Source organism: Sinocyclocheilus rhinocerous, unplaced genomic scaffold (assembly GCF_001515625.1).
Source record: "Sinocyclocheilus rhinocerous isolate Xijiao unplaced genomic scaffold, SAMN03320098_v1.1 scaffold461, whole genome shotgun sequence".
Taxonomy (NCBI): Eukaryota; Metazoa; Chordata; class Actinopteri; order Cypriniformes; family Cyprinidae; genus Sinocyclocheilus; species Sinocyclocheilus rhinocerous.
In genome coordinates, this window is record NW_015624123.1 from 677,188 (window position 1) to 689,928 (window position 12,741).

At 38.1% G+C, this 12,741-nt stretch overlaps 1 protein-coding gene across 1 annotated transcript in view; it reads left to right on the plus strand.

The window, feature by feature from the left end:
* Nucleotides 1-1,136: 1,136 nt before the first annotated feature.
* Nucleotides 1,137-12,741, plus strand: part of LOC107737859 (glycylpeptide N-tetradecanoyltransferase 1-like) — a 15,287-nt gene continuing 3,682 nt past the window's right edge. The window contains exons 1-10 of the mRNA XM_016549489.1: nucleotides 1,137-1,316; nucleotides 6,516-6,618; nucleotides 6,964-7,108; nucleotides 7,343-7,461; nucleotides 7,579-7,670; nucleotides 7,827-7,943; nucleotides 9,666-9,836; nucleotides 10,932-11,040; nucleotides 11,125-11,295; nucleotides 11,437-11,604. Coding sequence (XP_016404975.1) covers nucleotides 1,207-1,316; nucleotides 6,516-6,618; nucleotides 6,964-7,108; nucleotides 7,343-7,461; nucleotides 7,579-7,670; nucleotides 7,827-7,943; nucleotides 9,666-9,836; nucleotides 10,932-11,040; nucleotides 11,125-11,295; nucleotides 11,437-11,604 — 1,305 coding nt within the window. The 5' untranslated portion in view covers nucleotides 1,137-1,206. The remainder of the gene's footprint in view (nucleotides 1,317-6,515; nucleotides 6,619-6,963; nucleotides 7,109-7,342; nucleotides 7,462-7,578; nucleotides 7,671-7,826; nucleotides 7,944-9,665; nucleotides 9,837-10,931; nucleotides 11,041-11,124; nucleotides 11,296-11,436; nucleotides 11,605-12,741) is intronic.

Here is a 12,741-nt window from a genome sequence, read left to right on the forward strand (position 1 = left end):
CACCAAGCATGAGAGCATGTTCTAGTACACCCCCAAAACAAAATCAAGACTTTGTAAAAGAGCATAATAGGACCCCTTTAAATCATGAAAACTCAAGGTTATTGATAACTCATAAAGGTCTGTGTTTTGTACTAGGTTATGATAATTAATTTAGTATACTATTATATAGCAATATAATGTCAGCTGCTTCTGTAAAGACATGTTTTAAAGGGGTCATATGATGCTGCTAAAAAGAACATTATTTTGTGTATTTGGTGTAATAAAATGTGTTTATGCGGTTTAAGGTTTTTAGGTAGGTGTGGCTGACTCTTAACTTTTATAAAGAATATCTCGTTTGATTTGAGACTTTAGTCTTTGCAACTTTACAGATCTTCTTTATGCACCAAGAGCTTGTAACACTCCAAAGAGAAAGGAAAAATTGAAATCGCATCATATGACCCCTTTAAAATAAGATTTTTTTTCTGTTTCACAGTAGAAAACAGAAAATGTCTTGATTTTAATGTCTTACTTGTTTATACAGTACTGTTTCTGTATGTTTGTGTATATGTGCGTAATTCATTATTTTTCTAAGTTGTATTAAAATAGATAATCAGTAATTAATTAAATTAATATTAACTAGTATTTATTTTTACATTATCAACAGCAGAAATCAATTGCAAATCTTCACTTATTTAAGCACAGATACTAATTAGGTTTTATTAGGTTTAGCCTATTTTTGAAAACTTGGAAATAGGTGAAATATTGTGCCGTTGTGCTCATTAATTGTTTTTATTGATATGTGGAAAGATGTAGTGCCTTTGAAAGCATGCCTACGTTTTATAAACTTAAAAATCTAATTGTACTTAATTATTGTGTGTTTTAATGACTTCTGAATGCCTGTATGTGCATGTGTGCAACTTTATCGTCGGCTACATTTTATAAATTTTTCCCATTTCAGTTTTGTTTTTTGGGTGACTCTGGCTGACATTCTGTCCAGGGGGACTACATATTAAAAAATAGCCTTTAACTATTATCTCTGGTGCATTTACAGTTATGTTTATTTATGTGCACTGTCCCAAATAAATAATTAAATAAACCTCACAACAACTAGGATAAGACTGTCCTGCAGAAAATGAAGAACTACAGAGACCATCGGGCTTTGCGGCAGTCCGCCAATAGTTTTGCGGGGTGTGAGCGCAGGCCGAAATCCTCACTTCCTGGTTAAAGATGGCGGATGAGAATGAGGCAGCACCGCAGCCGGAGAAAGAAACGGAGGTAGAAGTGGATCACGGACACTGCAGCAATTGTGAAAATGAAGAGCACCACTCTGATGACGGGTGAGCGTGCATGCATTTTACTGTTAGCTCGTAGACATATAATACTCCTCCTCAAGGCCCGATAAGACAGGGCCCTTGTTCAGCTAGGCTGTGGCACGCTAACAGCACATCAGCCCGCCCCCCTGGTCCTACGCTATTGGGCCACTTCCTTGATTGACAGACGGATCTCTAAAACGATTGGCTCAGACGCCGTCAATCAAACAAAAGGACGGTTCCATATGGCCAGTTCTATGTGATCTTTGGCATTTGTGCGAGAGGTTTAACAGCCTCACTATGAATCTTGGTTTGGAAGAAAACGAATAAGCTATTACGTTTAAAGTCGCTATTCCATGTCCTGTTCAACAACTCATAAACTGGCCAGTATTAATAAATAGCCACCAATAAAATCGCTTTCAAACCTGGTACGTTACGCAGGCCTTCATGACAACTAACGTTAATATGGATTTCCTGTGGTTAACCGATATTTTGGCGTGATCTAGTTACCTTGAGTGCTGCTAATAGCAAATGGAGCATCACCCTGCTCTCGGTTTGCACTCGTGTTCACCGAAGCTGCCTGTGTTTCACTTTCATTACCAAGGAGCTCCTCTGTTTAACCGGTTTCCTTATGCTGTCCCTGGTTTACTGAAAGAGACTCATTAACCAGCTTCTTATCCATCTACATGTCACTCAAGGTTATATACAGGCACTGTCCAGAATAAATTAGGCAACAGAGAGTGAAATATTAAGTTTATTATTATTTTGTAGTAATGGCAATGTGCCGAAGATCACGTAACATGAATATACACCGCCTATCCTGTCATGATTCACCTCATGTAATAATTGTCATTTTTCTGGCGTTATAATAATACTAATAATACGTAAGTTAATATCTTAAACATTTCAGTTTTATTTATTCGTATCTAACAGTCATGTGGCATGTATGGTAGATTTATAGTTTACTAATCTCGTGAGGTAAATTACAGTGCAGCAAAAAGCAATACAGAAGACGCTACAAGCCAAAGCATTTATTTATATATTTATTTATTTAAAATGGTCAATTATGAAATGTTGTACTGTCTTGATCCCTTAACACGTCTTGTTGACTATAGTGTAAAGAAAACATCCAAAATACACTACTAAGGGTTTATTTTATTACACTTTATCTATGTGCATCTGTAGATTTCAGTTACAGTATATGTCTTTAAAGGCTGTTTTCTCAAAAGGTTTTTACACTGAGCCAGAAATCCCCACTTCTTTAATGCTTACATCAGTTTTATTCTTATCTGTACTTTAAACATTTTAAATTACGTTTGTTCATATATCAATCGCTTGATTTATATGATATTTTATTCCTAAAAATTATGATTTTTTTCTGGCTCTTAACAATATTTTATGATTTATGGAGTGATAAAAAAGATGTCCAAAATCCCCTCGGTTTATTTAAAGTAAAAAAGAAAAAAAAGTTAAAATACAATATTACTTTCAACCTACATTTCAGCTAATGCTTTCATTGTTTCTCCCTACTTTAAAATAAAGGGTTATGTACAATTAAATTGTATATGACTATGACTCTATTACTATTGATATTAATGCGATATCAGCATGTTATCCTTGCAAGAAGAAAAAAAAAACATGAAACCAACCTAACAGGGTTTCCTGTTTCCAGCTGGTCATAACTGGTTTAAGATCTCTCAAACTTACCATCTGCTTAAAAGACCTCCAGAACCAACCAACTGACTACCCAGACCAGACTAGGATAGTAGTTTAGTCTCAATCCAATTAAACATGCATCATTCATTTTAAATGTACTATAGATTTGTCCTTATATTAAGAGGACATCCTCTATTGCAGCTTATATTTATTGAAGCAATATAAAGAGAAAGAAGAGAAGCCGTGGTGCCTTCAACCCATCCAACAGGGATAGAAGCCTGTCAAAGCAATAGTCACAGGGGTGCTTGTTTATCCGCCAGTCTTTGTCATACAGCCCACCTCCCCTCGCACACACAAAACATGCTTTTTCTGCAGGTCATGTGACAGACAATCTGTCCCCCATTAACAAATGTAGCTCAGCTCTGTCACCTCTCTCCCTTCCTTGAGTTGTGCGTCTCTCTGTATGTCGTCCCGTTTCAGTTTGACCACTGGAGTGGGGCTCTTGTCTCTGTGTATGGAGGGACATTAGTGTTATATGTTTCCATATGTGACCATGGACCACAAAACCAGTCTTAAGTGTCAATTTTTAGAAATTGAGATCACATCATCTGAAAGCTGAATAAATAAGCTTTCTATTGATGTATGGTTTGTTATGAAGGGACAATATTTGGCCGAGATACAACTATTTGAAAATCTGGAATCTGAGGGTGCAAAAAAAATCTAAATATTGAGAAAATCGCCTTTAAAGTTGTCCAAATGAAGTCCTTAGCAATGCATATTACTAATCAAAAATTAAGTTTTGATATATTTACGGTAGGAAATTTACAAAATATCTTCATGGAACATGATCTTTACTTAATATCCTAATGATTTTTGGCATAAAAGAAAAATTTATCATTTTGACCCCTACAATGTTTTTTTGGCTATTGCTACAAATATACCCCAGCGACTTAAGACTGGTTTTGTGCTCCAGGGTCACATATGTTAGGTTTAATGTGTTTTTTTTTATTTTTATTGTTTCCTTTTAAGCTCAGATTCTGCGTCATCTTTTTCATTCACAATGTCATTACCGGTGTGTAGCCTATATACGTCTCTATACAAATATAATTGAGCTGAGTTAAATAGGTTCGTTAAAGAGGTAGTTCTTCTAAATATCTATCAAAATATCTTTTTATTTTAGTTTTTGAAACATCATGTAAAAGATGACAGAAGGTCCATTTTTGGGTGAACTATCCTTATAACGCATATAAGAAATTATGGACCATTTCTCTTTGTTTTGTGAAAATTCCTGTTTATTTGCTAGAAATGTAAAAACAAAATGAAGCATATAAGATTTGTTGTACACCAGTGAGGGGTTGTGATTAGGGATGCACCGATACTGGTATCGGTATCGGGCCGATACTGGTCTCCTGTACTCGTACTCGTTAAAATGCCCCTACCACACAACATGTGACAAGCGCCATATTCAAATAAAGAAACACCAACAACAGACAGCAGAAAGGAGTTAAGGATGTCTACTACGAAGTATATGTATGCAATGAATATAATGTTAAACATTCAGTATTAACGCCTGTATAGCTGATGTGCGCGAGCTGATAAACAAAGCACGCTGAGTGGATTGAGCGCGCGGCGGCGCAGATGCGCGAGCTGAATATCGAGTGAATATACCTTTCTCACAGACATCACTGGAAAGTCAAAAACAAGTAAGTAAAACAATGCACAAGTTACGTACCGGTAGGGAGAGAGCGAGTGAGAGACAGAGAGAGAGCGAGAGAGAGCACGCGCGCACTTCTGTTGTGTGATCTTTGATGTTCACTCACTTAGCACACGCATCATTTGGATTAAAACGAAATCGTAAAAATAAAACCATTCATAGGGGCATTCACTATAAACATCATCTATTTTCAACCTTAGGCATACACGACTTTCTGGCAAAAGTGAATCTAGCAGCCTGTGTGAAATGCGCTAGGCTGTACTACTGTCCTCTCATTCTGCACCAGTACAAATACGTGCACGCGTTGCGCCTGTTTTGCTTGCTTGAGTGTTTCTGCATTATATGAGTGGCTTTGGAAAATAAATCGCAGCACGTTTCAGATGAAAAAACGCAACTTCTATTTCTGAAAATATCACAGTTAGGAGATTTATAACGAGTGGTTCCCTGCATTATTACAGCAAAGCGCGTGATTACAGTACTAAGCCGCTGCTCTAATGCTATTAAATTAAAGATGATGTACCATAGAGCAAAAAAATGAACAGTAAAAGTAACAAAAACTTGTAAAATACATTTTAATGGGCATAATTAAGTGTGAAAATAACCGAAGGATATACAGTGAAACCAAAAATGATTCAGAGACCAGATATAATTTTTGATATTTTTTTACTAGTGGGTGCAGGACACTATAGTTCATTTATGTAAGTGAGGATAGCAAAATAAAGTAAACTGTGACAAATCATACCCAAAAATTCTTCATACAGTGGACTACCAGTAAAATTGATACAAATTTGGGTCCAAAAATTATTCAGACCGAGTCTGGGAAAAAAACTGAAGTTGAGGTTTGCATGAAGCTGGGTGACAGCATGCCCAGGAGACTACAGGCTGTCATTAAGGCTAAAGGTTGCCCGACAAAGTATTCATAGTTGTGTAAATACTGTCATACTAACAGCTGTCTGAATTATTTTGGTTGATTGTAATCTATTACATACCTTTCTATCAAAATTATCTAGCATTATCAAGATGAATTTGTTCTGACACAGTTTAACTCTGAGTTCTTGTCATGTTTTATTACCATTTTCTAAACTATAACGAATAAACTGTGATAATGTGAGAAATGTTGAAGGTGTCTGAATAAATTTTGGTTTGACTGTATCTATTTGATAAATGAAGTTAACCAACTAACATTATACATACCCTTTTGGTTTCTGTACCCAATATTTAAAAAATGTACAAATGCAATAAAAATACCGGTATCGGCATCGGTATCGGCAAGTACCAAAAATAAAAGTATCGGTATCGGGCGAGTACTGGAAAAAGTAGTATCGGTGCATCCCTAATTTCAATTTCACAAAGAAATAGATTTTGGTTTGACTGTATCTATTTGATAAATGAAGTTAACCAACTAACATTATACATACCCTTTTGGTTTCTGTACCCAATATTTAAAAAATGTACAAATGCAATAAAAATATCGGTATCGGTACTCGGTATCGGCAAGTACCAAAAATAAAAGTATCGGTATCGGGCGAGTACTGGAAAAAGTGGTATCGGTGCATCCCTAGTTGTGATCCTAAAATACCGCTGATTGCATCAGGAACAGCGATGTTCCCAGAGATGTTGCGTGCTGCCCTTTCACCTGCATCAGCCGCGGTTAGTGCTGAGTGGACATAACCTCTCATTATGAATGAATGAATGAATGAATGATGCATTTATATAGCGCTTTCTTGTGTATTGCTATACACCCAAAGCGCTTTACTATCATGTTGGGGGGGTCTCTCCTCAACCACCACCAGTGTGCAGCATCCACCTGCATTATATCTATCTGCCCATGTCAACTGAGTTCATGTGACCCGCAGGGAGAAGGGCGACACAGGTGCCAAGAAGAAGAAAAAGAAACAGAAGAAAAAGAACAAAGACAAGTCCGGAGGAAAAGATGCAGCACAGGATCCGCTGGCCAAAGTGAGTGTGTTTGTATGGCTCTGTGCGTTTGACACAAGATTGTTCACATCTAGATTACCTTTGCCTTCTTGTATTTCAGCTTAAAGCAGTATCAGCCTGAAATGTAATATTGGTACATGACCTCTTAAGTGTAGTTTTTCTTTACAAGGGCTGTCCCAAATTCGTGGCCCACTTGTGTACAGTTAAAATATTTTAATTGATATCTATATTTTAGTGCAGGAAATACTATGAATACCATGGTTTTCTTTAAAGTGTTAATTACTGTCTGATAATATGGCACCATTGCTCTATTTTTGTTTAATTGATTTTTTTACCCATTTTCACTTGTCTTTGCCGCTTCCTTAGGTGAACTCCCTTCCTGCGGAAAAGCTACAGGAGATCCAGAAGGCCATTGAGCTGTTTTCGGTGGGACAGGGTCCGGCTAAAACAATGGAGGAGGCCACACGGCGCAGTTATCAGTTCTGGGACACTCAGCCTGTTCCTAAACTTGGTATTGATCATTTGTTCCATTATACTTGCAGCATGTTTTTTTTTTAAACTTCAATATTTAAAGTAATCTGCTTTCTTTTTAGAACTATTCCTTGATCTGACATCACTTATTTCTTTTTAGTAATGCAAATTTTCAGCAGTACAACATCTGTTTTCTTGAGACTCGTGACTTGTGGCACAGTGTGAAGTTTCTGATGACAGAAGTCTGATTCTGTCTTTTTTTTTTGGTTTGTAGGAGAGACTGTGATGTCACATGGCTGCATTGAGCCAGATAAAGACAACATACGAGATGAGCCCTACAGCCTCCCGCAGGGCTTCACCTGGGACACTCTCGACCTGGGAAACCCTGCAGTGGTACGACACACGAACCACTAAGAACCACTAAATCTCCCCTTTGATATCTTATACATACAAATATGCAGCTGTAAACAACTCAGTCTTAAAGCTGTTTTCTGTTTCCTCTCTCTGAAGCTGAAAGAGTTGTACACTCTCCTGAATGAGAACTATGTGGAGGATGATGACAACATGTTTCGTTTTGATTACTCCCCTGAATTTCTGCTCTGGTTAGAAAGTTTGGCTTGAAAAGTCTTCCCAAATTTGAGTAAAATGGTGTTTGTCTTTGAAGAGCTATCTGTTTATATCTGTATTTTTTTTGGTCTAAAAGTTAATTGAAATGTGTCCTCGTCTCTCAGTTTAGCTGTACTCTGTTTTCGTCCCAGGGCTCTGCGTCCTCCAGGCTGGTTGCCTCCGTGGCATTGTGGGGTGAGAGTGAACTCTAATAATAAGCTAGTTGGTTTCATCAGTGCCATACCAGCCAACATCCACATCTATGAAATGTAAGCATTCATAAGTGTTTTTACATGTTGGTTTAAATGCACTAAAATCAGAATCTAAGTCCAGAAACACCTCAGCTGCCTCTAGTGGCAGTAGCACTGAACTTTCAAACTTGTCGTGAAGCCAGCCATTACCCTCTGCTTATTCAACATGGGTAAAATGAATGATTAAAAGGATAGTTCACCCCAAAAAATGACAGTTCTGTCTTCATTTACTCCTCAAGTTGTTTCAAATCTGTATGTTTTTTTTCTTCTTGTGTTGAGCACAAAAGAAAATATTTTGAAGAATGTTGGTAATCAAACAGTTGATGGTAGCTATAGACCAATTTCAATGTTTGCAAACAGTGATGATGTTTTTTGTGGGTGGAGCCTATCTGGTGGCAGAAAATGACAGTTTTAACGTAGCAGTCTATTCAAGCCATGGAATAAAATAATAAAAAATTTAATTTTGAGTTTATATTTCAAAATTCTGACTTTTTTTCTTGCAATTCCGAGATTATATCTCACAATTCTGGTAAGAAAAATCAACTCGCCATTCTTTCTTTTTAGTTTATAATCCCACACTTCTGGCTTTTTTTCCAAAAAACACTCACAAAACTCGCAATTGTTGACTTGAATAAAGTTATAAAGTCCGAACTAGGAGATTAGCAAGCATTCTTGCATTAGCAAGAAAAAAAGTCAGAATTGTGAGATAAAATAGGTAAATTTCAACTGTAGGGCTAATACAATATGTCCCCTATATGAATATTTTATGTAGACCTATTGTTTAAATCAAATTCATGCTTTAAAAGTAGGGTAATCATAGCAGGTTTCATCCATAGTCTGTCCGTTTAAACGTCTGCGTTTAGCTTCAAATGGCGTCTTTGACGACAATATTATATAAAAATTATTTGCATTCCGATTCTGACATCCAAATGCACAACAATACATTTTTTCTCTTATTCCATGGATTTTACACGTTTCCCTCCACTTGTTCCCAGTGTTTTTCTGCCACCACTATGCGTGCGCAGCTGCAAGTGATGTAACGGTGACGTCTACTCCAAATTGCTCTATAGACTTCCATAGTATGGAGGAAAAAAATACTTTGGAAGTCAATTGCTACCACTTTTTTGGTTACCAACATTTCTCAGAGTATCTTGTTTTGTGTTCAGTAGAAGAAAGAAACTCAGCAATAAACTCAGCTAAAAGTTTGGAATGATCTGAGGGTGTTTATATATTTTTCATTTTTCGTTGAACTATCACTTTCATGAATGTATTTATGAAAAAAAAAAACTTTGTCTTTCTCTTTATTTATTCCTTCCCTTTCTAGCTTGTACTTATTTGAACAATGCTTGAAACTTGGTATTACGAGCACTTCCTGTGTTTGCCTCTTTAAGAAGAATCGCTTTATGTATTCCCCAGTTGTAAGTCGCTTTGGATAAAAGCGTCTGCAAAATGACTAAATGTAATGTATGAATATATCCACAGACAGCTAATGACCGCCAGTACATCTGAAAGAAAAACATTCTTTCTTTTGTAAGGCTAATCAAACTATTCAATGATTATAAACAATTATTTCTAATTTAATTATGTATAACTGACCATTTTTAAGAAAGACTTTTTACTGACCATTGTCACATGAATGCAGTGGTGTATCAGAGGCATTTAAATTAGTCTACACAGAGAGTGCTTATGTTGGTCACTCAGTTCCATTGTTGACCCATATCTGCTCTTCGATTCTTCCAGAGAGAAGCAGATGGTGGAGATTAACTTCCTGTGTGTGCATAAGAAACTTCGCTCGAAACGAGTGGCTCCGGTACTCATCAGGGAGATCACCAGACGGGTCAACCTGGAGGGCATCTTTCAGGCTGTGTACACCGCAGGTGTGGTGCTGCCCAAACCAGTGGGCACCTGCAGGTAAGACACACATCTGCCCTCTTTTAATGTACAGGTGCGTCTGTGCAGAGTGAAAGGTAGCATTAGATGGGCTGTTGGGTGGCAGATATTAGGTACTTTTGCACCGGAGGAACCTTTTCATAGTTCCTAGAACTATTGGCGGATGTTCCCGCTTTTTGTCGTGTTCACACTGCAGGAACTAGGAGCGTATTTAGTTCTAGGAACTCTGTTTGGGGGAACTAATTTAGCTCCTACTTGAGAGTAGGCACTAAAACAGTTCTATAGGAGCTCCGATCACGGTGTCCTCCATTCACAGATTGCTGACGTTTGTAAATGCAGAGAATAAAGACGTTTTTTTTTTGTCTGCCGCTTCAGACTTCCTGCTGCCGGTGCGAATGCAATCAGGAAAACGGCCCTAGGGAGAAACTGGTTCTCTAGGAACGACCCTGCTGGCTAGTTCCTAGAACTATGCGGTGCGAAAGCGCCTGTTGCTAGCCTCAAACTCCTCCCTCTGACACAAAATGACCTTGGTGCATAAAGATGCCTTATTCTGCCACATTTTTTAATTTTTTTTAGTACTAAAAGTATACAATTTAGATTTTAGTGAATTTGGAGTGAAATAATACTTTTGGTCAGCAAGGATGCATTAAAGTGATTTAAAACTAACAGTAAAGACATTTGTAATGTTACAGAAGATTTGTGCTGTTATATTGAACTGTGTATTTATTGATTTCTGAAGGATCATGTGACACTAGACCGTAGTAATGGCTGCTGAAAATTCAGCTTTACCATCAGGAATAATTTACATTTTAAAATCTTTTCAAATAGAAAAAATAATCAGTTATAATTTGACAAAATCACTGTTTTCGTGGTGAACATAAAAGGCTTCTTACGAAAACATAAAAAAAAACTGTACCAAGCGCCTGAATTTTTGAGAGGTAGCATATACAATGAAGTTCCCATAAATATTAAAATCTCAATAAAGTGTTATAGAGCTTTATTCTGTAATGACTAATAACTCCTATTAATCCAGCCTGATGTGTAGAGAAGTAACAATTGTCAAATGACTTGCATGGCACTGTATCACACTAATTGCCTTGCTTATTTGTATGGTAGATACTGGCACCGGTCCTTGAACCCACGAAAGCTGATTGAGGTGAAGTTCTCTCACCTGAGTCGAAACATGACTATGCAACGCACCATGAAGCTCTACCGACTGCCAGAGGTATGTGCCAGCCTGCTTCCCTGGGTAATATCTGGGTAGTTTTCTTTTTTCCTTATTTTCTTATTGCATGTTTCTCTGCTGTAGGCTCCTAAGACTTCAGGCCTTAGGCCGATGACTGTAAAGGATGTGCCAGCAGTTCACCGCCTGCTGAAGGAATACCTGAGTCTGTTTAACCTGGTTCCCATCATGAGCCCTGAGGAGGTCCAACACTGGCTGCTTCCTCAGGAGAACATCATTGACACCTTTGTAGTGGAGGTATTGCACTCACTGAACCCTATGGCATGTATCATCCTAGTGATCTCAAACATGAAAGTGTTAATGAAATAGGAATGGACAATCAGTTTATTTCTGCAAAATGTATTTGATGTGAACAGCTTGTCCTTTATATCATTGAAGAATTCAGACGGGAAGCTGACTGACTTCCTGAGTTTCTACACTCTGCCGTCCACCATCATGAACCATCCTGTGCATCGCAGTCTGAAGGCTGCGTATTCCTTCTATAACGTACACACCACCACCCCCCTGCTGGACCTGATGGGAGACGCTCTTATCCTCGCCAAGTCGGTCAGTCAGTGAAACCATGTTTGTGTATGAATTGGGGCTGCAACTAATGATTATTCTCATAATCAATTGTGTTCAATGAATCGAATTAAAACTCACAAATTTGCATTTATATCCCAAAAGAAGTAAAATAAACTCCTGCCCAATGTTGTCTTCTAAACGGTATGCCACCAATTAAAGTGAATGTAGTGATTATCTATGAAGGCTGTGATATACATTGTGCAAAAAAGGGTTAACATCTAAACATTACATCCTAAATCTTTTTTCCTGTGCGCAGGCGCAATTAATTGATAAGTTTGTTTAGGGGTGGGCAATATGACCAAAATCTTATATCACGATATGAGTAATTTTATTTCATGGTAACGATATATATCACACTATAGCCAGCAGCCACATCACCCTGTAGCCCAAGACTGGTTACCCTCTGAAGCTAAGCAGGGTTGAGCCTGGTTAGTACCTGGATTGAAGACCTCCTGGGAAAGCTAGGTTGCTGCTGGAAGAGGTGTTAGTGAGACCAGCAGGGGGTGCTCCAGTACAGTGATGGGGACACTATACTGTCAAAAAAGCACGGTCCTTCGGATGAGACGTTAAACCGAGGTCCTGACTCTCTGTGGTCATTAAAAATCCCAGGATGTCCTTCGAAAAGAGTAGGGGTGTAACTAGGGCTGTGCAAAAAATCTAATGCGATTTTTCATGCTCATCTCGTCAGTAAAGCCGGTTCTGTGATTAGTAGTAAATCTCCAGCACGTGCTTTCAGATGTAGCAGCATTTACTACACAGAGCCGTAGTTCACTGACAAGCTACACAAAATCGCATTCATAATTGGCAGTGAATCGCCTGCGATTTTGCGTAGCTTGTCAGTGAACTACGACTCTGTCTAGTAAATGCTGCTCTATCTGAAAGCAAGTGCTGGAGATTTACTACTAATCACAGAACCGGCTTTACTGACGAGATGAGCATGAAAATCGCATTCGATTTTTTGCACAGCCCTAGGTGTAACCACTGACCATCATGACCTCCTAATCATCCCCATACACTGATTGGCCGTATCACTCTGTCTCCTCTCCACCAATAAGCTGGTGTGTGGTGGGCATTCTGGCACAATATGGCTGCCGTCGCATCATCCAGGTGGATGCTGCA